At 41.3% G+C, this 26,647-nt stretch overlaps 1 protein-coding gene and 1 pseudogene across 10 annotated transcripts in view; both read left to right on the top strand.

Annotated features, from left to right (window-relative positions):
• EFCAB5 (EF-hand calcium binding domain 5) overlaps window positions 1-26,647 on the top strand; it is a 171,519-nt gene that overhangs the window by 129,541 nt on the left and 15,331 nt on the right. For 9 of the 10 annotated variants that reach the window (XM_055257462.2, XM_063628643.1, XM_055257458.2 and 6 more), the window contains 8 exons: window positions 10,969-11,258; window positions 12,826-12,995; window positions 13,484-13,712; window positions 15,618-15,770; window positions 18,738-18,841; window positions 22,069-22,322; window positions 23,519-23,805; window positions 24,487-24,583. In XM_055257462.2, coding sequence (XP_055113437.2) covers window positions 10,969-11,258; window positions 12,826-12,995; window positions 13,484-13,712; window positions 15,618-15,770; window positions 18,738-18,841; window positions 22,069-22,322; window positions 23,519-23,805; window positions 24,487-24,583 — 1,584 coding nt within the window. Of the gene's footprint in view, window positions 1-10,968; window positions 11,259-12,825; window positions 12,996-13,483; window positions 13,713-15,617; window positions 15,771-18,737; window positions 18,842-22,068; window positions 22,323-23,518; window positions 23,806-24,486; window positions 24,584-26,647 lie in introns of those variants that run through there. The other variant, XM_055257464.2, reaches the window with a different exon arrangement.
• Window positions 1,312-5,294, top strand: LOC129470514 (syntaxin-18-like; annotated as a pseudogene).

The raw sequence follows: 26,647 nt of genomic DNA, 5'->3' as shown, positions 1-26,647 counted from the left end.
AACATAAATGTAAGAATTCTCAACAAAATGCTAGCAAACTGAATCCAGCAACACATTAAAAAGATCATTCACAGAGAGAATAAAAGAAAGGCTGGGTGTGGTGGCCTTTACCTCTAATCCCAGCACTTTGCGGGGCCAGGGCAGGAGGATCACTTGAGCGCAATAGTTTGAGACTAGTCTGGGCAACATAACGAGACCCTGTCTATTTAAAAAAAATAATAATAATAAGGAAATAAAAGATCATTCACCCTGATCAACTGAGATTTATCCCAATAATGCAAAGATGATTTAACATACAATAACCATGATACATCCCATCAACAGAATAGACAAAAAATTACATGACCATCTCAATAGATGCAGGAAAAGCATTTGATAAAAATTCAATATTCCTTCATGATAAAAACTCTCAACTAGTTAGGTTTAGAAGGAAAATACCTCAACACAAGAAAGGCCATACATAACAAAGGCAACATCATACTGAATGGGGAAAAGTTGAAATCTTTTTTTCTAAGATCTGGAATGAGACAAAGTGCCTACTTTCACCACTTTTACTCAACATCTGTTTATTCTAGATGTCTTAGCCAGAGCAGTTAGGAAAGAGACAGAAATAAAGGGCATCCAAACTGGAAAAGAGAAAGTCAAATTGTCCCTGTTGGCAGATGACATGATCTTATACGTAAAAAAACCCTAAAAGCTCCACCAAAAAATTATTAAAACTGATAAACGAATTCAGTAAAGTTGCAGGATACAAAATCAACATATGAAAATCAGTAGGCCGGGCGTGGTGGCTCATGCCTGTAATCCCAGCACTTTGGGAGGTGGAGGCGGGTGGATCACCAGTTCAGGAGATCAAGACCATCCTGGCTAACATGGTGAAACCCCGTCTCTACTAAAAACACAAAAATTAGCAGGGCGTGGTGGCAGGCGCCTGTAGTACCAGCTACTCGGGAGGCTGAGGCAGGAGAATGGCGTGAACCCGGGAGGCGGAGCTTGCAGTGAGCTGAGATCACGCCATTGCACTCCAGCCTGAGCCACAGAGCGAGACTCTATCTCAAAAAAAAAAAAAAAAAAAAAAAATTCAGTAGCTTTTCTATACACTAGCAATTAACTAGAGGAAAAAGAAATGTAAAAAGTAACACCATTTATAGTAGCCACAAAAAAATACAATACATAGGAATAAATTTAACCAGGGAGGTGAAAGATGTCTACAAGGAAAACTATAAAATGTTGATGAAAGAAATTGAAAAGAACACCAAAAAATGGAAAGACATCTCATGTTCATGGATTGGAAGAATTAATATTGTGAAAATGACCATACTACCGCTGTCACCAGCTGCTGACATGGGTATGTCCCTTGTGGGGCTGCTGGTGTGGGTCGCTAGGGCGGTGGACATCACGCTGCTATTCCAGGCCAGCGTCAAGACCGTGAAGATGCAGAACAAGGCGCTGGGAGTGGCAGTGGGTGGCGGAGTCGATGGCAGCTGGGATGAGCTGTTCCACCGGCGTCCCTGGCCCAAGGGCAACTTCTCCAGCTGGGCCCGCGAAGTGATTTCTCACATTGGCAAACTGAGAGATTTTCTTCTGGAACACAGGAAAGATTATATTAGTGCTTATAGCCATACCATGTCTGAATATGGGAGGATGACAGACACAGAACGAGACCAGATAGACCAGGATGTCCAGATATTCATGAGGACCTGTTCAGAAGCAATTCAACAACTACGAACAGAAGCTCACAAGGAGATACATTCCCGGCAAGTGAAGGAGCACAGGACTGCTGTTTTGGATTTCATTGAAGATTACTTAAAAAAAGAGTGTGTTAACTTTACTCAGAACAAAGAGCCATCCAAGTTGAAAGAGTGGTGGATAAGAAAAGATTATCTAAGCTGGAACCAGAACCAAATACAAAGACAAGAGAATCCACATCTTCTGAGAAAGTTTCACAGTGTCCTTCAAAAGACTGAAGAAAACCCTGCCACTGAAGAACATCCAGAAAAGATTTTGACTGAAACCCAACCTGAATTGGGAACCTGGGGAGATGGCAAAGGTGAAGATGAGTTATCCCTAGAAGAAATACAAATGTTTGAACAGGAAAATCAGCGACTAATTGGGGAAATGAACAGCTTGTTTGATGAAGTGAGGCAGATCGAAGGGAGAGTGGTTGAGATTTCCAGACTTCAAGAGATATTCACGGAAAAGGTTTTCAACAGGAAGCTGAGATTGATAGCCTTCACCAGTTTGTTGTGGGGGGCAACTGAAAATATCAAGGAAGGCAACGAAGACATAAGAGAGGCCATTAAAAACAACGCTGGCTTCCGCGTGTGGATCCTCTTCTTCCTCGTGATGTGCTCCTTCTCCCTGCTCTTCCTCGACTGCTACCACAGCTAGCCTGGGCCGCGGGGGCCCAGCACGAGAGTCTGATGGGCGCTCACAGACTGCGTACTCTCATGTACCCCCGGTGCTGGAGCATGGTATGACCACATTTTATCACAGAGCCATTTTAAGAGAAAGGGGTTCAGACAGACAGACATATTCCCCAAAAAGGGATACCCAGGCCGATGGTGTTCAGCCTATTTCGCAGCTGAAAAAGAAAACAGTGCACACCAATGGGAAGTGGCCTATGTAGCTATCATAAGGCTAAACAAACTGAATGCTGGAGCCGGTGATTAGCTGCTCCTGAACTTGAGGCCGCCTTGGCAGGGGGTGCTGCTTCAGTAGCAGGGGCACAGCAGGCCTCCAGAGCCCCCAATTGTCTCAGGGTTCAAAGGAAGTCACTGACCTTTCCCATCCCAGTAGCTTCAGGGAAGAACGTAGTTAATAACGTCTCTCAACAAATGATTACTTCTTTGTTTCCTTGTGGCTTCTTGTCTGTCTGAGTCAACCAATACACAGACTCACTGGATTATAGAAAAGAAAATTCACATTTGCCTTGTTAATCTAATAAATACAATTACAGCCCCTTAAAAAAAAAGAAGAAAAAGAAAATGAAAATGACCATACTATCAAAAGCAATCTACAGATTCAATACAATCCTGATCAAATACCAATAGCATTTTTCATAGAAATAAAAAAAATTCTAAAATTCATATGGTATCACAAAACGCCATGGATGGCCAAAACAATCCTGAACAAAAAGAACAAAGAGGGATCACATTATCAGACTTTAAAATATACTACAAATCTCTAGTAACCAAAACAGCATGGTACTGGCATAAAAACACATAGACCAGTGGAACAGAATAGAGAACCAGAAAGAGATCCATATATTTACAGCCAACTGATTTTCAACAAAGTTACCAAGAACATTCACTGGGGAAGGGAGAGTTACTTCAACAAATAACGCTGGGGAAATTGGATGTTCATATGAAGGAAAATAAAACTAGACCCCTATCTCTCGGGCCAGGCACTGTGGCTTACACCTGTAATCCCAGCACTTTGGGAAGCCAAGGCAGGTGGATCACCTGAGATCAGGAGTTCCAGACCAGCCTGGCCAACATGGCAATACCCTGTCTCTACTAAAAATACAAAAATTAGCCAGGCATGGTGGCACGTGCCTGTAGTCCCAGCTACTCGGGAGGCTGAGGCAGGAAAATTGCTTAAACCCAGGAGGAAGAGGTTGCAGTGAGCCGAGATTGCGCCACTGCACTCCAGCCTGTGTGACAGAGCGAGATTCTGTCTCAAAAAAAAAAAAAAAAAAACAACTTAAAATGGATCAAAGACTTAAATGTAAGACCCCCAGACTATGAACCTACTGAAGAAAACATAAGGGAAACACTTCAGTACATTCGTTTAGGCAAATATTTTATGGGGAAGACCTCAAAAGCACAGGCAACAAAAGCAAAATTAGACAAGCGGGATTATATCAAACTAAAAACTTCTGCACTGCAAAGGAAACAATCAATGGAGTGAAGAGACAACCTGCAGAAGGGAAGAAAACATTTTCAAACTATTCATCTGACAAGGGATTAATATTCAAAATGTACAAGGAACTCAAAGCAATAGCCAAAAAAAGAAAAAGAAAAATCAAATAATTCAAATTTAAAGTGGGTAAATAAGCTGAATAGACATTTCTCAAAAGAAAATAAAAATGGCCAATAGGTATTTGAAAAAATGCTTAACATCACTAATCAGGGAAATACAAATCAAAACCGCAATGAGGTATTATCTCACCCTGGCTAGAATGGCTATTACTAAAAAGACAAAAAATAACAAATGCTGGCGAGGATGCAAAGGGAAACTCTTATACATTGTTGGTGGGATGTAAATTAGTACAGCCACTATTGAAAACAGTATGGAGCTCCCTCAAAACACTAAAAACAGAGCTACCATACGATCTAGTAATCTCACTCAAAGTATATATCCAAAAGAAAGGAAATAAGTATGTTAAAGAGATTTCTACATTCCCATGTTTATTGCTGCATTACTCACAATAGCTGAGATATGAGATCAGCCTAAGTGTCTATCAACAGATGAATGGATAAAGAAAATTTGGTCTATATACACAACGGAGTAGTATTTAGCCACCAAAAAGAAAAAAATCTGTCATTTGCCGCAACATAGATGAGCTTGGAGGGCATTATGTTAAATGAAATAAGCCAGGCACAAAAAGAAAAATATTACATGTTCTTACTCATATGTTGAAGCTAAAAAAGTTGAGCTTATTTAAGGAGAAAGTAGAATAGTGATTACTAGAGACAGGGAAGGTTAAGCGTAGAGGGAATATCCAAAGGTTGGTTAATGGATACAAAAGTACAGCTAGATATGAGGCGTAGGTTATAGTGTTCTATAGCACTGCAGAGTGACTACAATTAACAGCAATTGGTTGTATATTTTCAAATAGCTAGAAGAGCAGATTTTGAATGTTCCCAACACAAAGAAGTGACAAATGTTTGAGGTGATGAATATGCTCATTATGCTGATTTGAGTATTATATATTGTGTACATGTATTGAAATAACACTCTGTACCCCATAAATATGGACAATTATGCATCAATTAAAAATAATAAAGGCAAAAAATACAGTTGGAAGTAATAAAACATTTATTTTAAAACAAAACAACAACAACAAAAAACACTTTGGTGATACTTTTTGTCACAAAGTTACAGAAACCATGAAAATTAAGAACCATAGTTATTTAAAAGTCTCATTGAAAAGCACACAAGAGTTTTTTAAAGAAACTGAAAACTAGATAAGTAGCTAGCATAAAACTCCTGATGCTATTCCTTTGCTCTGGAACTCTGGAATAAAGAATCTCTAAGAAACTCTTCCATCTTTCTTTGATTTCCATAACCTTGACACTTTTGAAGATTATAAGTTGGTTGCAGTATGTCCTTCATTTAGATTTATCTACTGTTTCCCCATGATTAAATTCAGGTTATTCATCTTTGTCAGAAATATATCACAGAAGCAGTGCTGTGTTCTTTTTATTGTATCTTTTCAAAAGTCCTATAGTAATAACGTTGACCAATTGATTAAGATTATATCTGTCAGGCCCCTCCACTTTAAAGCTACTTTTTTCCCCTTTGTGATTAATAAGTATTTAATGGGTGTCCATTGAAACCATATAAACCATTCTTCCTTTTTGTCAACTTTTCATTTATTCATTTATAGCAGTATGTATTCATGGTTTCCTTTCTTATTCAATGGGTTATATTCCAATATTATCCCTATTTGTTTTGATACTCATATTGTCCCAGTTTTAGCAATGGGAGTTCTTTCACTCTGCACTCTGGCTCCTGTGTCCTCCCCTCCCCACGCCCAACCTTTTTTCTTTTTGAGACCAGGTCTCATTCTGTCGCTCAGGCTGGAGTGCAGTGGTGCAACTGTAGCTCACTGCAGCCTCCAACTCCTGGACTCAAGCGATCATCCCATCACAGACTCCAGAGCAACTGGGACTACAGGTATGCATCATCATGCCTGGCTAATTTTTCTAATTTTTGGTATGGATGGGGTCTCTCTGTGTTGCCCATGCTGGTCACAAACTCCTGGCCTTAAGCAATCGTCTCACCTCAGTCTCCCGAAGTGCTGGGATTACAGGCATGAGCCACCATGCCCGACCTCAGCATTTCATTAGGAAAACTGTCAAACATGGCAAAGCTGAAAGAGTTTTACAGACAGTACCTATATACCCACCACATAAATTCTATCATTAATATTTTACCTCACTTTTTAATCTGTCTGTTCATCTCTCTATCCCTCTATCCTTCCATCTCTCTTATTTTTGATGCATGTGGTCCATTTTAAGTAAATTATAGAAATCAATACATTTCTCCCTAAATACCTCAGCATGCATATCATTCATTAGAGTTCGATATTTGTTAACAGATTTTTCTTTCTTTTTGCACATAGGGAAAGAAGGAAGTTTTTTCCTCTTGAGACCAAATTTCCATAAAATGAGATGCAAAAATTTGAAGTGTATATTTGCTGAGTTTTGACAAATACACGCCCTGTGCACCCCATACTCCTATCAAGATACAGAACAAAGAGCACAGTGACACTCACCTGTAATCCCAGCTAATCGAGAGGCAGAGTCAGGAAGATCACTTGAGCCCAGAAGTTCAAGATCAACCTGGGTAACATTGCAAAAACCATCTCTTAAAAAATAAATAATAAAAGATATAGAAAAAAAAGGTCGTCACGCCTCTTTCCCATTCAGTCGTCCACCTTCCAATCCCCAAAGCAACCACTTTTCTATTTTCTACCATAAATTGGTTTTATCTCTTCTGGAATTTCATAAAAATGAAATTATACAGTATGCACCTTTTTCACAGAGTTTAAACTCCATGTACTCTTTTGTGTAAGCCTTCTTTCACTCAGCATAATTTTTACTTTTTTTTTTTAACTTTTTGGGGGAGACAGAGTCTCACTCTGTTGCCCAAGCTGGAGGGTGGTGACATGTGATCATAACTCACTGCAGCCTTGAACTCCTGGGCTCAAGCAATCCTCCCGCCTCAGCATCCTGAGTAGCTGGGAGACTACAGGTGCACACCACCATGCCTGGCTAGTTTATAAACCTTTTGTAGAGACAAGGTCTCACCATGTTGCCCAGGCTGGCCACTAACTCCTGGCCTCGAGTGATCCTCCCTCCTCAGCCTCCCAAAGCTCTGGATTACATTCATAAGCCACTGGGCCTGGTCGATTCAGCATAATTTTTCTTGAGAGTCTTAATATGTTGCTACATGTATCAGCAATTTGCTTCTTTTTATTGCTGAGTAGTATTCCATTGTATGAATATACCATGGTTTGTTTATCCATTTTCCTATCTATGGACACTTGGGCTGTTTCCAGTTCTTAGCTATTATAAATAAAGCTACTCTGCACAATCTTAAGTAAATCTTCTGGTGAATATGTTTTCATTTCTTATTAATAAATACTTAGGAGTGGAATTTCTAGGCCACAGGGTCTATATATGTTTAGCTTTATAAAAAACTGCCAATTCTCTGCATCCTTTTAACATGTATCCCTCGTTCTTTGAGCACGCCCTCATTCTTTGAGCACGTCCTTGCTTTCCGGCACAAAGAGATCTTCCAGGTTGATCTTATATTTTCCCTGCTTTCACCCTGGAATTATTCATCCCCCCAAGCCAGCATCTGGGTTCTACATGTGCTCATTACCCATGAGTCTCCTCTCTCAGATTTCTCAGTGGACAGATGTAGAAACTGTGTGTGTGTGTGTGCGTGCACACGTGCACGCACTCATGCGTGCCTGTGCATGTACATGTATGTACACATTTATATCTGTACATATCTTTCTGTCTACTAATATTAAAAACCATGAGTTCACACTGGTAATTCCAAGTCCAATCCAACACAGCAGGGTTCATTCTAGTTTCTTCTCATTCCCTTTTGTAGTTCCCTTTTCTCTGGCTTGTGTTATCCTAAATACATTTATTTATTTGATCAATCCCCCAATGAATCCATTAGTTCTATATGGAACTAATCTCCCATCACTGTTGCTGTCCTCTCTTCCACACTGATTTCCTTCTTACTACATTTAAGTTCTAACATCTTGTGCTAATTGGCCCTTCCCATATGGCTATCCTCCTTACTCTGCTTAGGTTGTGACATCCCTCAACAGACCACCCCCTCCGAGTGGATGCCCTTTACATAGTCCTTAGGCTCTGACACTCCATGCCAAGGCACATTTTCATGTGGATTCCCTTGTCAATTCACTCAGGCTCTGACTCCTTATGCTGAGCTGACCCCCAGCCTATGTGGATGGCCCTTCCATGTAGACACCCTCCTCACCCTGTTTAGGTTCTGACTTCCCAGGCCAGGCCATCCCTCGATTTGGATGCCCTCCTCACCCTGCTCAAGATTAAACACCCCATGTTGGGCATCCATCTCATACAGATACCCTGTTTGTACTGCTTGGAATCTGACACCCAAGTTAAACCACCTCTTTGTAAGGCCAGCCTCTTTACCCACATGGACTGAAGATTGCCCTTCCACATGGATACCCTCCTCGCCCTGCTCAGGCTCTGACAACCCATGCCCAGCTAACCCTGCACAGATGTGGGCCCTGATACCCTGCTCGGTGCCACATTGGCTTCACCTGACCAGGAACAGATGCTTACCTTGCTCTGCCCCATCTAATGGCTTTAGGGTCAAATTGTTCAAGGAGGCAAAAGAATGAAAAGGGAAAAAGAAGAAGAAATGGAAGATGAAGAATCCACAAGGCACTTTTAATCTAATTGAGGATTGTACTAGTTAGGATCCTTTTCGCTCAAGTAATAGAGAACACAACCCAAAGTGGTTACACGTAAGAGGAATTTATTGGTTCATACAATGAAAAAGTCCAGTACTAGTTTAGGACACAACTAGATTTGGGAGTCCAAATAATGACATCAGGACAGCTGTCTGGTTCTTTCTCTTTCTCTTGCTCTCTTCTGTTTTAGCTGCACTATCATAGAACCTCTACCTTTGTGGTAACCAGGTCCAGTGTCACATGCTCACAGTTTCATTCAAGTCCAGTGGAAATAAAAAAGAAAGTGTCTTCTTCCTAACCATTCAATCAAAAAATCTGGCATTAGTCTGTACTAAACCAACCACTCTGGCTAAAGGAATAGGATGTCGTGACTGGCTTAAGCCTAAGGCACATGCTCCACCCCTAGAACTATGAGTGGAACCCCATTCAAGCACATGATCAGAGATGGGAATGAAGTTGTTTCCCCAAAGCAAAATTAGAGATAAAATTACTAAGAGAAAGGTGAGTGGATGCCAAGAAGCAAAAAATCAATAAATGTTCAACTACAGAAATGAGAAACTCACACATGATGTGATGTCTGCGAGTGCCAGGTAGTATTTGTTAATTGTCAAATAAATGGTGTAGAAGAGATGCTATTGTCTTTCAAGAGAAGGAAAAATCACAACAGCAGTCTTTTTGAGGGAGGAGGAACTTTGAACTATACTTTAAAGGGGGAAGGGTACATACCCTGTGACTTACAAATTTATAACTGTCAAAGAATCTTGCACATATGCACCAGGAGACATTTACAAAATGCTCATAACACTGTTCATATGAGTAAAATATTGAGAATAACAGAAACACCCACTGACAGTAGAATAAATCAGTAATGATATACTCATATAGTAACATACACTGGTGGAAATGAATGAATCATAGCCAGAGTAACAACATGGAAAGATATGTTGAAAAGATAAACAACATGGAAGATATGTAGCATAGTGTTGAATAAAAAAGCATGTCCCAGAAAACTACACATAGTTTGCTAAACTTTTTCTAAAGTTTATAAACATGCAAAACTGGCTGGGCACAGTGGCTACACCTGTAATCCCAGCACTTTGGAACTCTGAGATGGGCAGATCATCTGAGGTCAGGAGTTAGAGACCAGCCTGGCCAATATGGTGAAACCCCACCTCTACTGAAAATATAAAAATTAGCCAGGCATAGTGGTGCACATCTGTAATCCCAGCTACTTGGGAGGCTGAGGCAGGAGAATCGCTTGAATCTGGAAGGTGGAGGTTGCAGTGAGCCAAGATTGTGCCACTACACTCCAGCTTGGGTGACAGAGCTAGACTCTGTCTCAAAAAAATAAATAAATAAATAATGCAAAACTAAACCACATATTGTTTAGAAGTGTGTGTGTTCATATGCGTGCGTGTGTGTGTGTATGTATAGAACACGTATATTGTTATGTAACTATAATAACTTTGGGAAAAATAAAAGAAAGGTAAAGATAAAGCCAGGCTCAGGATATCAATGGGAGGTGTGGGGAGGCAGGCAATGGAATAGGGCAGATCACAGAAGAATATATGTTACTGGTAATGTTCAGGTTTGGTAGTAGGTTCATGATTATACAATTACAAAAATAGAGAAGAGATGTGAATACAGAAGTGTGCAAGACATGGACAGGGACCATGAGCTGAATGGAGATACTGCAGCAAATAATTCCTATATGGCATTACGGGAGGATGTGATTGGAAATAGACTGGATCCAAATATGGTAGGACTTTGAACCAGGGAATTGCATAATGCAAGTTGTGTTTTAATTTAATTTTACAAACATGTATTGAGAATTTACTATTGTTAAGTCAATTACAAAGTGGTAAACGCTGGCTTTGGGGTTATGAAGGTATGAAAGGAGAGGTATGGCCACACTGCCAAAGAGTAACAGGATAGAATTAAGTGGTTTATTGGATATGGAAGGCAAAAGGTAGGGAAGGAGTCAAAGCAAACCTTGAGGTTTCACCAGGCTAGGTGGTAAAATTAAAACAAAAGAAAACAAAACAAAAACAAAGAAGCTGACACAGGAGTCATATTGAGTTCAGCATAGAAATTCATTGTAACATATTCCACTGGGCTCAGAGATGCCTTTGATATACTTGGTTTTCCAGGAGAGCAGCTGTCCAGGGCTTCAGTTCACCATAAGAGGAGAATGAAAATTCCCCCCACCAGTGAGTGAACTTTTGGTTAGTTCTTGGTTTTGTGTTTGTGTCTTTTAGCTAAACTACACATCCAATTTCCAAAGCCACACCCTGGTCAAGAAGTGAGATTGTCTTCAAAACAATTTCAGAATTACATGGAATTGGTTGTGTCTGAACTCAGAGGCAATGAAGACCAAGTGCTGGAAAGTGTTGTGGAATTTCTGATGAATGCTTTAGAGAGGAGCCACATTGAGAGTCTGAGGAATTGTGCCAGGCGGAAGTGGCTGCGCCAAATCCAACGTGCTGCAGAGACAAGTGGGGTCTCCCTAGAGCCGGTGTATAGTGAGACCTTTAAGGCCCTCACACAGGTACGTTTCCTAAAGCAGTAGGTAAGGGGAAACATTTCCTCAAAGTAGGCGATGTTCAATGTTTGCAAAAGAGGAGCATCCTGAATTCTCTTGAAAAATCACTGGGTGCTGCTATAGATATTTTATTCATTCCAGTCCATTACAAATGGCCCAAAGCCTAGGAGAGATGCAACAGGAGTGACTGCTGGTTGACAAGACAGAAGCAGAGGAGAAATGTAGAAAAGACAAATATAGAAATGATGTCTTGGGATTTCTAATTTCATTTCTGCTGAGAGTCAAATAAGCCTAGAATGGGCAATAGACAGATTATGAAAAATATCAGTAAGGAGATGTACAAGCAGTTCAAGCTACATTTCCCTTGCATGGTATTTTGGGAGTCAGTTTTAAAAGGAACTATTTAAATCATAAATTCATTATCGAGTCTGACACCACACAATATTTCACAGCATTGCCTAGAAGCAAGCTGAGACTACTGCAGAATCCTGTCACTTAGAACACATGGCCCTGAGGGGCCACTGCCTACAGCCTTGCCACCTCCTCAGAGACTCTCAGGTTGCTGCTGTTCACAGGCAGAAAGAGCACAGCTGCCTTCTACATGTGTCATAGATTCCACTGATCCAGGGAACCTATGCCAGTCATCTCAGCTAAAAAGCGGCACTTGCTCAATTGAATCATCTCCTGAATGGCCAAATTTTCCAGTGTAGTTGGAAATGGGGCACCGGGACCAAAAGACCGCTCAAGAAAAAGAGGCATTGTTCTAACTTGCTTCAGAGGTCTGTGGTATCCTAAGAGAAATCTCACTACATATTTGTTAATGACTCCATAGATCTTGTATGTGGAAAGAAGGAATAAAGGCAAAAGAAAAGGGCATGGAAAGCAAACCCAAATATATAGAAAGAGGAGAAAAATATCAAGAAAAGTGTCTCACATGTCCCCAATTTATGGATATGTTTAATGTATGTAATGACACATAATATTGTTAATAACATAATAAAAATATTTAAGGTACAGAGAATTTATAGTTGCAGAAATAGTAGTTGCAGAAAGTCTGCAATCTTGGACCCCAAAAAAATCCTTCCTGAAATCACATAGATCAAATATACAAAGTGTGTTAAGAGTTCCTTGAGAGCATTTTTTTTCACATTCACATCACAGTCGATGGTCAAGAAATATGAGTGAAGTGAAGGCATCTTCTTGGCCCAGCTCTCTCTCTCTCAAATCAACACTTTTAATAGAAACACAGACAATCTGACTGCAGGTCAAAGGAATCCAAGTTTTAAACCTCTAAATTTGAGTAGACTTGAGAGTTTTTAGTTTTGTTTTTCTTTTCTGGTAAACCAGTCCAGTTGGCATGGAAGAAACCCACTATACTCACTAAAACTCAGATTTATGGGATAGCTATGGTGTCAACCTTTTCCCCACTGCCCATGAATAGTAATATATGCATTCTTTATTCAGGAAAATGAAACTACTGGGGCAAGATGCATGAATTAACTAGTGAGGGGGACATGATTAGGGGAGTTCTTTGGCTGTTGGCAAACACATGGTCGGAAACGTTTTGCTGTAGGATGCTGAAGCCCATGGAAATAAAAAGATCAGTGCTCACATTTCCCTCTTAGAAGAAAACCTACTACTGCCTGAGAAAGGGAATGTTCTATTGAGGAATGTGGCTTGTACCTTAGATGATGCTCTATTTGTACTGAACAGAGTGCTCTACAGGGACATGAAAGGAATCAGGTAAGAACTTCTTGAAGAGATTGGTTTTACCCTCCTAAAAAAATAATTCCCTTTCTGAGTAAACTGGCATCAAGATCCCAGCTAGCTGCTCAAAAGAGATGTGCCTCAAGTCACCAGTGCTTCGGGAGTAGAATCCTGGATGATTTCACTTATTTCTAGAGCTCGCTCTTTGGTAATGATTCGCCACATGGGGACTCTACGTCACAATATCATCTCAATTATTTCTGCCTGCTCTCTAAGTTATGTCTCTGGAGTCCTGTTTATATTTGTTTTCTACGTCCACATCTAAGCTTGTTTTTTTTTTGTTGTTTTTGTTTTTGTTTTAGTCTTTCTCAAGTCAGACCTCTAAACTGGTCATCTTACCTGAGTCCACTGCTCGGTCATATAATGCCACAGATTGTGAATAGAGAATCGCTCTAGTTTCCTCCACGGTTTAATCTAAATCTCTCCCTGTGCCTTTCTTCCATCCTCATCCTCTTTTTCCTCAGCTTTACAGTAGTGGATGAAGGGAAGCCAATCCATGTTCCCCAAGTTCAGTACCATGGGAACATCTTCTTCTGGAACCAGTCCCGTAATAAGAATGATTATAATGGGTCACTCCTGGCTCTGCCTCTTCAAGATGCATATATGAGGATCTTTGGGGTCTTGGCTGTTGATACCCTTAGAGATCCCCAAAAAATAAACATCTTTCTACCTCATGAGATCAGATTCTATCAGGTAAGTCATAGAAGTCTTCAAGGGCAATGGTAGGATGGCCTCTCCTTCTAATACTTTTTAAAGAGTGAAACCTGAAATCCGATGAGAGTAAAGCTGTGTATATAGATAACATCATCATACTTGCTCCTGTTCCCTGAATGTATGTTTCAGTCTTTTGAGAAGTTCCCCATTACTTATGGAAGGACTTTCGGCCTCAGTTCATATCCATGCCTCAGCCTCATGTGTCCCATAGCATTAATCACAGGAATAGAATTTTATGCTACAGAACAGAAATCCAACCATTAGACCACTAAGACCCACAAAGTGGGAATGAACTTTTAGAAGGGACGTATTCGTGTTTTACTAATAGTGGTATCTGTCTAGAAATCTTTTGTACTTTCTACAAATGGTACTAACTCTGATATGCATCCCCATAGGTCTTGATTTCAGTGTTATAATTTTTGAGGATGAAAAATAAAGAAAAAGGCCTAAATGTTTCTTGAGTATTCATGTTTTTAAATTAGATCACAAAATGATAGGCACTTTTAAGATCATGAAATAGCTAGACCATTTCTACAAGCATTTTTATTTGATTTATGGATAGAACTTGCAATAAAAGAAGATCAAAAGCCGTTATGGAGACAATGAACTGTGCAGTCTAGCAGCAAGTTAGGAACTTGAACTTGCTATGCCCTTATCATTTGCTGCCCTGTAAGCCTTTGGCTCTTTAAGTTTATTTACCATTATTTTTCACTTTCTCTTCCCATTTATTGGGTGGATAATTGAGGAAAGTGGTAGAACCTCTTTCTTTGTACGTATTTTTAATAATAAAATTCATTCTCATCTGACACAAGAATTATGTGAAGATGTTAAAATGGAGGAGTATGGAGTTATCAGTAGGTGAAGTATATATAGTCTTGTTAGAGAGCTTTTCAAAATGAATTATACATTGGCACTCTAGCCCTTAGAGGTAAAGGCTTCTGGGTTACCCGTAGATGCCTTGAGTCCTAATATAAAAGGCATATAATTTTGAAGAGTTTGTGATTCCTAGAGTTTCCTGACAACAGGCCCACATATGGGTTCTAAGGATTTCCCATCCCTTCTCTGTGGAACAGGGTCTCCTTATGCCTATAAGAGGACTATGTAATCTAGCACACTGTGGGTCTTGGAACCAAACATGTCCTATACGGTCGATCTGATGATAGTGGCCATATCTGCACAGAAGCAGGCATTAACATTGGCATCCGATCAAGGCAGCTCCTACCCACCTGCCTAAGATTGGCGATCGTTCTTGGCTTTTAACATTTTTTTCTCATTTCAAAGTTTATCTTGTTCCTTTGATGCTATTCTCTAATAGCACATACCACAGATTTCACTGGATGACTATCAAAAGCATAAAAAGGTATGTGGGCCTCTCTCTTTATACCTCTGACTATTTGTGTGTGTGTGTGTGTGACTTGCTCTGTTGCTCAGGTTGGAGTGCAGTGGTGCAGTCTCAGCTCACTGCAACCTCCACCTCCTGAGTTCAAGCAATTGTCCTGCCTCAGTCTCCTGAGTAGCTGAGATTACAGGTGTGCACCACCACGCCCAGCTAATATTTGTATTTTAGTAGAGACAGGGCTTCACCATGTTGGCCAGGCTGGTCTCAAACTCCTGACCTCAAGTGATCCTCCCTGCCTTGGCCTCCCAAAGTGCTGGGATTACAGGCGTGAGCCAAGGCACCTGGCCTATAACTTTGATTTCTTGATGATCCTTTTTTTAATAGTAGAATCTGGAACACTGCCCTTTGAGAACTGCTGAATAATTTGTAGGAAGTAGATTATCATGAAGTAATTAAATTACTGGTAAAGGTAATCCAATTACTATATTACTAATTATTTTTCTATTTTAAAAAGAATAGGCTATTTGAATTTTCTGTCTCTACAGGGGGTTGCTAATGCCTTTAGCACTGCCTATCACTACGTCCACAGCCGGGAGCACATTCTGCATATTGTGATCACTGGCATCGGCTGGCTCTATGACGTCACATCCAGCATCACCTCCATCACTACGTACTTTGTAGAGCCTAGCCCAGCCCAGGTAGGCAAGGCTCAGTACTGGTAGATCTCTCCAAGGTAGCCAAGTGTCTAGATGTTATTTCTTGCTAATATTTGAAAACCATATTAATTAGCTATTAGTCTAACTGAAGACAGATTTCCCAATACAAGACCCTTGGTTGTGAGTGACAGGAATCCATCTCAAATTGCCTTAGGCAAAAGAGAGAATTAACTGACTCACGTGACCAAAATGAAGACAGGGAGGGAGTCAAGCTGTCTGTCAGGATGGCCAGATCCAGGGATTTGAAGCCATCAGGGCTCTTTTGTGTTCATCTCTCCACTTCTCATGTTTGTTTCCTTCTGTACATTGGTTTTGTTCTTCCAGCTAAAGATGGGCTTTTTCTGCAGAGCAAGTCAGATGCTTACTAAAAGCATCCCGTAAAAAGTTCCAGTTTGGAAAACCCAAGAAAGAAGACGGAGTCTCGCTCTTGTTGCCCAGGCTGGAGTGCAATAGCGCAATCTCAGCTTACCTCAACCTCCGCCACCCAGGTTCAAGCGAGTCCCCTGCCTCAGCCTCCGGAGTAGCTGAGATTACAGGCATGCGCCACCACGCCCAGCTAATTTTGTATTTTTAGTAGAGACAGGGTTTCCCCATATTGGTCAGGCTAGTCTTGAAACCCCGACCTCAGATGATCCAGCCACCTCAGCCTCCCAAAATGCTAGGATTACAGGCGTGAGCCACCACGCCCGGCCAGAAAACTCTTTTTGACTTATCCTGAGATATATACCCCTGGCCAGAGTGTGGAGTTTACAGTAATGGGCAACACTCACCAGAATCAAATGGGTGGAGTGGGAAGGGACTAGGAGCTGCTGTTTTGGAAGGACTCAGTTATATGACACCAATTTTTTTAAGCCCTCCTATCCATAATGTCATGAATTCTTGCTGACTGTTTGCTTTGCTTCTTTATACTTTGTGTTAGGATTTTGCATATGATGAGAGTAGGTGGAAAGGTTTTTCCTTTCAGAAAGGCTGAATGACTCTGGGAGGTGCTTGGTCGGGTGGTAGTGTCACCTGGTTGTCTCCCAGTCCCTTGGCTGGCCCACGCAGGCATGTCCACACTTCCCTCCGGACTACTTCTTTCCTTTTTCCCACCAAGTCCCTACTTCCCTCCCTCAGTGGCTGGGTCAATCTGATGAGGTCTTGGTCAATGAGGGCAGAATCATGGAGCTCTCTTGTGGGGTGGCCAGGCCATGGGAGCCTCCAAGGGCACTTAGGCCTGGGGCAGAGCACCCTGTTTGAAGGGCCCCAGTTACAGTGGCCCTTCGAAGCACATGGGGCCCCAGGGAAGATTCAGAAGAATATTGTCAGGGCCTTAAGAGAAACAACACATAGGGCACCATGGAAAAACAGGAAAGTTTTGGCTAAACATTTAAACCTAGATACACAGGGTGAGATTTAAAAATATATATATTTTCAGTCTAGTATGTAACACTAAATAACAAACCATGAAAGAAATAAATTTGGAGGCCAGGCACGGTGGCTCACGCCTGTAATCCCAGCACTTTGGGAGGCTGAAGCGGGCGGATCATGAGGTCAGGAGATCGAGACCATCCTGGCTAATATGGTGAAACCCCGTCTCTACTAAGAATACAAAAAAATTAGCCTGGCGTGGTGGCGGGTGCCTGTAGTCCTAGCTTCTTGGGAGGCTGAGACAGGAGAATGGCATGAACCCGGGAGGCAGAGCTTGCAGTGAGCCGAGATCACGCCACTGCACTGCAGCCTGGGCGACAGAGCGAGACTCTGTCTCAAAAAAAAAAAAAAAAAAGGAAAAGAAATAAATTTGGAAAGAAGCTAGAAGCCCAATTGTCAATGTGGGATAATCTTAACAGTTTTCCAAGGATAATGTTGACAACATTTCCCTTCTAAAGAGTTTGGAAGAACCCTTGATGTCATGCAGTATAGAGGCAAGAGGAAATTTCACATTACAAAGCAGCTGTTCCTCTTCCAAGCACCATTCAACATGCAGCCCCTATGGATCCTCTTATCATATTTTTTCTTTATTCCAATAATTAGTTATCTTTATTTTTATTTTTTTAGAGACCAGGTCTCATTCTGTTGCCCAGGCTGAAGTGCAGTGACATGATCAGAGCTCACAGTAAACTTGAACTCCGAGACTCAAGCAATCCTCCTGCCTCCTACCCCGGAGGGGGTAGCTAAGACTGCAGGCATGCCCCAAGAATTTTTTTTTAAAGGAATGATTCATAAAAACCCCTCTTTACATCTCTTAATTGAATTTGTGTTTCCTACAGTTACTGTATTTACAGAATATGTTAATATACGTTCCTATAAATAAACTAGTTTCTATGAAAAAAATATTGATCAAGACTCATTAAAATATTTTCACAACCCACATCTAAGTTGTGGGTTGACCTACAGTTTGAAAACTTCTTAGAAGTAAGGGAGATAAAGAAGCAAGGAGAATGAGGATTGTTTAGTGAGGTAGAAAGAGAACCAGGAGAGAGTGTCGTCCCGATAGCGAAGTGAAGAAAGTAAATCGGCCAGACGCGGTGGCTCACGCCTGTAATCCCAGCACTTTGGGAGGTCGAGGAGGGTGGATCACATGAGGTCAGGAGTTCAAGACCAGCCTGGCCAACATGGTGAAACCCTGTCTCTACCAAAAATACAAAATTAGCTGGGTATGGTGGTGCATGCCTGTAATCCCAGCTGCTTGGGAGGCTGAGGCAGGAGAATTGCTTGAACCTGGGAGGCAGAGATTGTGGTGAGCCAAGATCGTGCTATTGCACTCCAACCTGGGCAACAAGAGTGAAACTCCATCTCGAAAAAAAAAAAATTATCCTGTTCTCTAATGGTACTAAGTAAAATGTCACTGTCCTTAAAGCCAGAGGTCATCTAAGCTTTCCTATTTTTTTTCTGTTTATCTGTCCCCAAAAGCTTTAATGGGAATATGAGGTCTAATTACTCCTAATGAAACACCTTCCTCTTTTCAAGGACTCAGACTATGTTTTACGCAAAATGATGGTTACAGGACAGCTGGGTCTAACAGAAATCCACAAAAATCCTCCTACCATCCACAGGAAGTCATGCATCTTCAGGTTAGAGACATGTCTGTTTTGTTTGACTGCCAGAACACATCCTTCTGGTACAATAGTGGACCTGAAAGACACAGCTTCTGACTCTTGCTCATACACACTGACTTTTATTCTTTCTTTTTAATTTAATTTAAGTTCCGTGATGCATGTGCAGGATGTGCAGGTTTGTTACACAGGTAAACTTGTGCCGTGGTGGTTTGCTGCACCTATCAACCCATCACCTAGGTATTAAGCCCCTCATGCATTAGCTATTTTTTCCTAATGCTCTCCCTCCCCTCGCCCCCTTGACAGGCCCCAGTGTGTGCCCTTCCCTGTGTCCATGTGTTCTCATTGTTCAGTTCCCACTTATAAGTGAGAACATGTGTTTGGTTTTCTGTTCCTGTGTTAGTTTGTTGGGGATAATGACTTCCAGCTCATCCATGTCCCTGCAAAGGACGTGATCTCATTCCTCTTTGTGGCTGCATAGTATTCCATGATGTGTGTGTATACCACATTTTCTTTATCCATTCTATCATTGATGGGCATTTGGGTTGATTCCATATCTTTGCTACTGTGAATAGTGCTGCAATGAACATATGTGTGCATGTATCTTTATAATATAACGATTTATATTCCTTTGGGTATATACCCAGTAACGGGATTGCTGGGTCAAATGGTATTTCTGGTTCTAGGCCTTTGAGGAATCACCACACTGTCTTCCACAAGGGTTAAACTAATTTGCATTCCCGCCAGCAGTGTAAAAGCGTTCCTATTTTTCCACAGTCTCGCCAGCATCTCTTGTTTTTTGACTTAAGATCACCATTCTGACTGGCATGAGATACCTCATTGGGGTTTTGATTTGCATTTCTCTAATGATCACACTGAATTTTATTCTGATTGACTTTTAAAGAAAAATTTCTGCAGAATGTTTTCTGCCTGGGACATATTTACTCTTTTTTTCCCAAATCCTTTTTTCTTGAGAGATGGGTTCTCACTATGTCACCCAGGTGGGAGTGCAGTGCTATGATCATAGCTCGTGGCAGTCTCAAACTCCTGGACTCAAGCTAACCTCCTGCCTCTGCTTCCCAAATAGATGGAACTACATGCATTTGCTAAGCCCAGCTCATTTAATTTTTTTTTTTAAGAGACAGGGTCTCTTTATGGTGCCCAGCCTTCCCGAGTCCTTTTTAAAACAGATTTCATTGGCATTTTATTTTAAAATTGCATGTTTTAAAGCATGAAGGTATTTTCCATGAATTTCCTTGTAAATATGGAATTCAACAAAAACCCACCATGATTATGAATAATACATTCACATCACTCATCAGAGCTCATCTGTGAATATTAGCAAGGCTGTGAATGTCTTTTTTATTTAAAGAAGACATGCAGAGTTGGAGAGGAGGCAGAGCATGTTGTATTTAATAAGTACTCGGTTCTAAGTTACTTAGAATGACTCTCACTTGTCAAATGCAAGGAACACTACTAAAATGTGTACAAATATAAACAGATCTTAACTGAGAACACACCTATTGCAAAAGGGAATGACTGCTTCTTAGGGGGTCACTGTTGTTGAGTAGGCGGTAACTCAGTAATCCCAGACCAGTAGGCTAACTCAACATTTAATTACATATGTCAATTAAATTTTAGTTTGGCCTCATGCCAGAATGTTGGTTCAATCTCAAGCTCTTTTCCACATAGTTATTCCTTGTGCTGGTCAAAAGTTTTACAGAAGTCCTTGTAATACGCAGACTCATAGCCCTGGATTCTCTTTTTTATGTATTTTTTTATTATACTTTATGTTCTAGGGTACATGTGCACAACGTGCAGGTTTGTTACATATGTATACATGTGCCATGTTGGTGTGCTGTGCCCGTTAACTTGTCATTTGCATTAGGTATATCTACTAATGCTATCCCTCCCACCTCCCCCACCCCACGACAGGCCCGGGTGTGTGATGTTCCCCACCCTGTGTCCAAGTGTTCTTATTGTTCAATTCCCACCTATGAGTGGGAACATGCATAGCCCTGGATTCTTGTGTGTAACTTAGAACAGATGTCTTTGGAGGAAGTCAGTTGACCAATGGGTTCTATTGTTATTCCTGGAAAGCCTAGTATGATGCATTATTGCTGTGGCACTCATCAAGACGCAACACAAAGTGGTGGCTCAGCAGCAGCAAAAGGGGTGGGAATAGCAGAAGGACATCATCTTACCTGTCACTGTAGGATTGATATAGAAACTATAAGTGCACTTTTTGAGGATGCAAAGTACCAATTTTTTACAAATACCTTAAAGAAATGGCATATCAGAATTAATGTAGATGGGGAAAGGGAAAGAAAGAAAAAGAGGTGTGTCTGTGCCTCACCAAGAGAAAGAAGCAGCCACTACATTTCCATGAAAGTCTCAAGTCTCTCACTGAAGCAGATGCTATAGACGCTCCACCCAGATCCCCAAAATGCCTTTCACCAGCTGCTGTAGGCACGGCCTGGCTCACGCCGTAACTTTCTCTGGAGGAGGGTCCTTGAGCGATTGGAGCTCTTCACCAGGAGTTACCTAAGAGATGTGTAAACACTCCCCCAGCCCCAACTGCCCACACACACCCAAGGCAGCTTACGGCCAATGATTGACTAGTGCTAGGATGCAAAAGACCCCTCCCTTTGCCTCAAGGTGGGACAGATTCTTTGGTACAATTGACCTTCCAGAGCTCCCCTTGGGATCAGGCCGAGGCTAGACTTCATGTGAAACTACATTCTAACTTAGCTTCTTCCCCTTGCCTGTCCTGCTTCCCTCAGTCCCTCACAGGTTTCTCCAGGGAACACTCGCTCGGTAAATCACTTGCATAAGGATCCCTGTCTCAGGCTCTGCTTCTAGGGAACCTGACCTAACATACTCATCGTTTCTGCTAGCACTCAACCAAAGCATAATGGACAATAGGTAAACAAAAAATGAACACCTTCAGATAAGCCAGGACAATGAAGCAGAGTATCACGATGGAGAGTGGCTTGGGCGCTGCTTGAGACTGGGTGGTCAGGGACGCCTTCTTTGCTGAGGGGATGTTTGAGCAGAGACATGAGTGAGCAGACAGACAGCCACATGAAATCAAGGGCTAGAATGCTCCAGGCAGATGAAACAGCAAGAAGGGCTGGCATGGTGGAAGTGAGGTAGGCACAAGAGAGTAATTGAATATGTTTCGGTGGAATGATGTGAACAGACAGATGTTTAATATCCTCGTGTTTATTTGGTTTTGATTTCAGAGATTTCCTCTTTAAATGTACTGACAGTTCAGAAGTCGTTCTGGCCTCTGCCTGTGGAGAAACGCACATAGTAGTTCCACTTCGTGAGAGAACAGGAGAGGCTCTGGGAGTCCTTGATTTTAACATCGGCCAAAATAGAATGTTGTTGTGTCAACAATATAAAGATCTACAGAAAATGATGAAAGTGGTCCAAGTGGCCTGCTATGAAATACTTGGCGAGTTCTCTGGAGAGATAGACAAAAAGTATATCTTAGGTATCGTTCATGTGGCATCAGTCTAAATTCACAGGTTTAATAGGTTTTGGGGAAATCACAGGCAGTGCAATGAAATATGCACTTTCTAAAATGAATTGTTACAATATACAGATCTTTTCATGTAAAAGGAATTCCCTTATGCAGTCTTGTGCTGATGAGTAATGTCTACAAATTAAAGGAAACAGCCTGGAATCACATTCTCTTGGCTAGATTCATACAGTTTTAGAACTGGAAGGGCTCATAAAGGCGAGCTAGAACTAGCATGTATTAAATACCCCCATTATGTGCTTCAGATATTATTTCATTCAATCCTTGCCATAACCCTATGAGATGAATAGTGATACCCCATTTACAGGTGAGGAAAGTAAGCAAATTGCCCCCAGTCACACAGTTAAGAAATGGTGAGGGCTGCATTTGAACCTAGGTTTGGGTGCTCTTCCCACTATGTTATACAGCATTAAGTAATCAGAACATCTCGTTTTACAGATAGAGATGCTAAAGACTGCAAAAGCAAAGTGGATTATCTAAGGTCCAATAGCAAGCTGGTGGGAGAGCCAAGATTAGACTTTAGTTTTTGTGATTCCACATCCACTAGGCTACTCTCAGCGCAATGCCAGCTGGAGAGAGGGAGGGAGGAAGAAGGCATGGAAACCTTTGGCTTCCTAGAATGAAGTGAATAGAATTAGAAGAGTAACACTATGTGGGATTGAGCCAAAAGATTTGTAACTATGTCATAGAGTGGGATAAGAAGAAAGGAGAAATTTCATGTCTCCTAAGTGTTCACTATGTGTAATGCCTGTAACTAAGCACTTTTACATATATCATCTTCTCTAATTCTCACAGCTAACCAAGGAAGTAGGGATTAAGCCCATTCTCACAGAAGAGGAAAAGGATATTCAGAGAGACAGTAGACTAATAAGGGTGACAGCGTGTGTTCAAACCAGGGTCTAACTCTAAAACCCAAGTTTTTGCCTTTTCTCAAAGCCTCTTTCTATGAGCTTCACCAGGAGTAATTTCATGTCTTTCTTTTGATTTCATGGCTAGAGAAACTGAGATTGTTTAAAACCAAAGGATATGGTCTGCTTTTTCTTGCCAAAAACATTTACTATAATATGTTCAGAATCCTATGAAAAAGTAATGTACAGCAATGTACATTAGACTGAACAGCAATGTGAGCTATCATTTTGTTATTCCAGAGATTGAAAACGTCGGGGAAGTCCAGCGGGCAGGAATTCTCTTCTTCCGAATCATGCTGCTCGAGCTACAGGAAAGCATCCAACTACTCAGTTCCATGGAATTTGTGTCATTGTTGCTCTATGACCATACTCTTCTAACAGAGCCAAATTCTCCTCAAGACAGCAAATCTATGGAGTTGGAAGCTAACGTGAAACTAGTGCGTGACGTCCTGAAGGCGGTTATCTTGTTCTTTCATCCAGAGTTGGAATTTTCAAGTGACTTTGGAAGTTGGGATAAGTGTAAATTTGTAAGTTTTTTTTAAAAAGCACCTTTTAAATTGAAGAATCGCCTGAACAAATTTAACTGTATAAATCATAATTGCATAAATCGTAAGGGTACAAATGCAAGAATTTTTACTGAGTGGAACACGTTCACGTAACCAGACCTAGATCAAGAAATTGAACATTTATGGAATCCCAAAAGCTCTCCTTTGTACCCTTCCTCATCATCCCTTCACCCTACCCACCCCAAGGGTAACCATCATCTTTTTTTTGAGACGGAGTTTCACTCTTGTTGTCCAAGCTGGAGTGCAATGGTGCGATCTCGGCTCACTGCAACCTCTGCCTCCTGGATTCAAGCAATTCTCCTGCCTCAGTCTCCCGAGTAACTGGGATTACAGGTGCCTGCCACCACGCCCAGCTAATTTTCTGTATTTTTAGTTGAAACTGGGTTTCACCATGTTAGCCAGGCTGGTCTCGAACTCCTGACCTCAGGTGATCCTCCCACCTCGGCCTCTCAAAGTGCTGGGATTACAGGCGTGAGCCACCGCGCCCAGCCATGGGTAACCATCATCTTCACTTCTAACACCATTGATTGGTTTTGCCTATTTTAAAATCTATATAAATGGAATTATGTAAGCTGTTGAACTGGGCACTGTATTTCTGCTTGCTGGTGATCCCATAAATTTTCTCTTGTTGTTTGTTCACAGTATGTTAACAAATATTTAGTCAACAATATTTGTGCCTTTGATCCAACTGCCAAGCATGTGGAAGTTAATGTACAGCTTATTGATGAATATATCAGAGGTAAATTTCCACTTAATTACAGCCTAAATCTATGCCAATAGCAATAAAACACAGTTGTGATTTTTATTAGGATAAAGCAAGAGGGTCATAAATTCAGTTTTTAGGAGAAAATAGTTATAAGTCTTCTAAGAGGAGGGACACTATATAATCTATTGCATCATTCCCCAAAGTCACTGTCTATGCCACACATATGAGAATTCAAAAGCACATCTATCTCCCACTTATTGACTACATGTGCATTATTTATTTTTAAAAATGCAAATGGAGCTGCAATGAGAATGGAAATGTTAAGCAAAAATGCTATCTTTAGCTTCAATAAATAACCAAAGAAAATAATAGATATTTTCAAGGAGGAGAATCACCAAGAATGGAGAGCAGCGAGGCTCTCAGATTGGAAAAGACGATTAGCTGTTTGGCCACAGGGAATAGGCCACATATGAGAGTAAATATACAAACAGAGGCTCGAGGTCCTCCACTGACCTGTATTCTCCCACCAGAGGCCTCAGGCTGTGATGAGGAATTCATTTATAGTTTGTTTTTTCTTTGTTATGAAAAATAATCATAATTGGGAAAATGGCTCCGTAGAAATTGCTCACTAAATCTATCCCTTTCCTCCTCTTCCCGCTCTCCTACTATCTGTGGAGGCTCTAGACCAACGCAGAAGGGTTTCTGGATTAACAGGGAACTATCCTAGCTGATTCCTGAGCAGCCTTGACCACCAACGCTCCCCACCACTTTCTGCTTTCCAATAGTGCCCTCTGGTGGAAGAAATACTAATTGCAGTTAACGGAGCCCGACTCAGCCAGAAAATAGCCCACAGGCTTCCCAATCACCGCCGCCAAGCCTTTAGTGTTACCACAGTCTCCGCAGCAATCAAGAAAGTTCGTAGGTCACCCAGATACCAACCCTCTCTCCCTCCGATGCAGTTATATCAGGAAATTCTAAACTTCCAGCTTAGGGGAAGGGAGAGGAATTCTTCTTTGGGGTGCCTTTCTGTTTGTGCCAGAAGGAGAGGAGTCTTCAGGCAGGGCAATCTGCTGCTGGAAGTTTACCTGGCCTAGCAGCTTTAAGTAAGGGCCCTACTCCACGAATCTACCCAGAATGAAACGTCACCAATAATACCTGTAGGTTCAGCCTGTAACAGGCAGAGACTGCTAGACTATATAGCATAGCTCCTAACCCACCATGCCTTCCAAACTATTATTTTACTAAAAGGGTAGAATTAGGACTGGTAATGTGCCCATTCTTTCTTAGGGCTTCTGCTGCCAACTCTCACCCCCACTTCATCCTAGTTCAAGAAAAAGGTATTTCCTAATGTAAATGAAGAGTTGATGGGTGCAGCAAACCAACATGGCACATGTATACCTATGTAACAAACCTGCATGTTGTGCACATGTGCCCTAAAACTTAAAGTATAATAATAATTTTTTTTTTTTTTATACTTTAGGGTTTTAGGGTACATGTGCACAATGTGCAGGTTTGTTACATATGTATCCATGTGCCATGTTGATTTCCTGCACCCATTAATTCGTCATTTAGCATTAGGTGTATCTCCTAATGCTGTCCCTCCCCCCTCCCCCCACCCCACAACAGTCCCCGGAGCGTGATGTTCCCCTTCCTGTGTCCATGAGTTCTCATTGTTCAATTCCCACCTATGAGTGAGAACATGCGGTGTTTGGTTTTTTGTCCTTGCGATAGTTTACTGAGAATGATGTTTTCCAGTTTCATCCATGTCCCTACAAAGGACACGAACTCATCATTTTTTATGGCTGCATAGTATTCCGTGGTGTATATGTGCCACATTTTCTTAATCCAGTCTATCGTTGTTGGACATTTGGGTTGGTTCCAACTCTTTGCTATTGTGAATAGTGCCGCAATAAACATACGTGTGCATGTGTCTTTATAGCAGCATGATTTATAGTCCTTTGGGTATATACCCAGTAGTGGGATGGCTGGGTCAAATGGTATTTCTAGTTCTAGATCCCTGAGGAATCGCCACACTGACTTCCACAATGGTTGAACTAGTTTACAGTCCCACCAACAGTGTAAAAGTGTTCCTATTTC

Source organism: Symphalangus syndactylus, chromosome 20 (genome assembly GCF_028878055.3).
Source record: "Symphalangus syndactylus isolate Jambi chromosome 20, NHGRI_mSymSyn1-v2.1_pri, whole genome shotgun sequence".
NCBI lineage: Eukaryota > Metazoa > Chordata > Mammalia > Primates > Hylobatidae > Symphalangus > Symphalangus syndactylus.
This window is presented reverse-complemented; position numbering and strand designations above follow the sequence as displayed.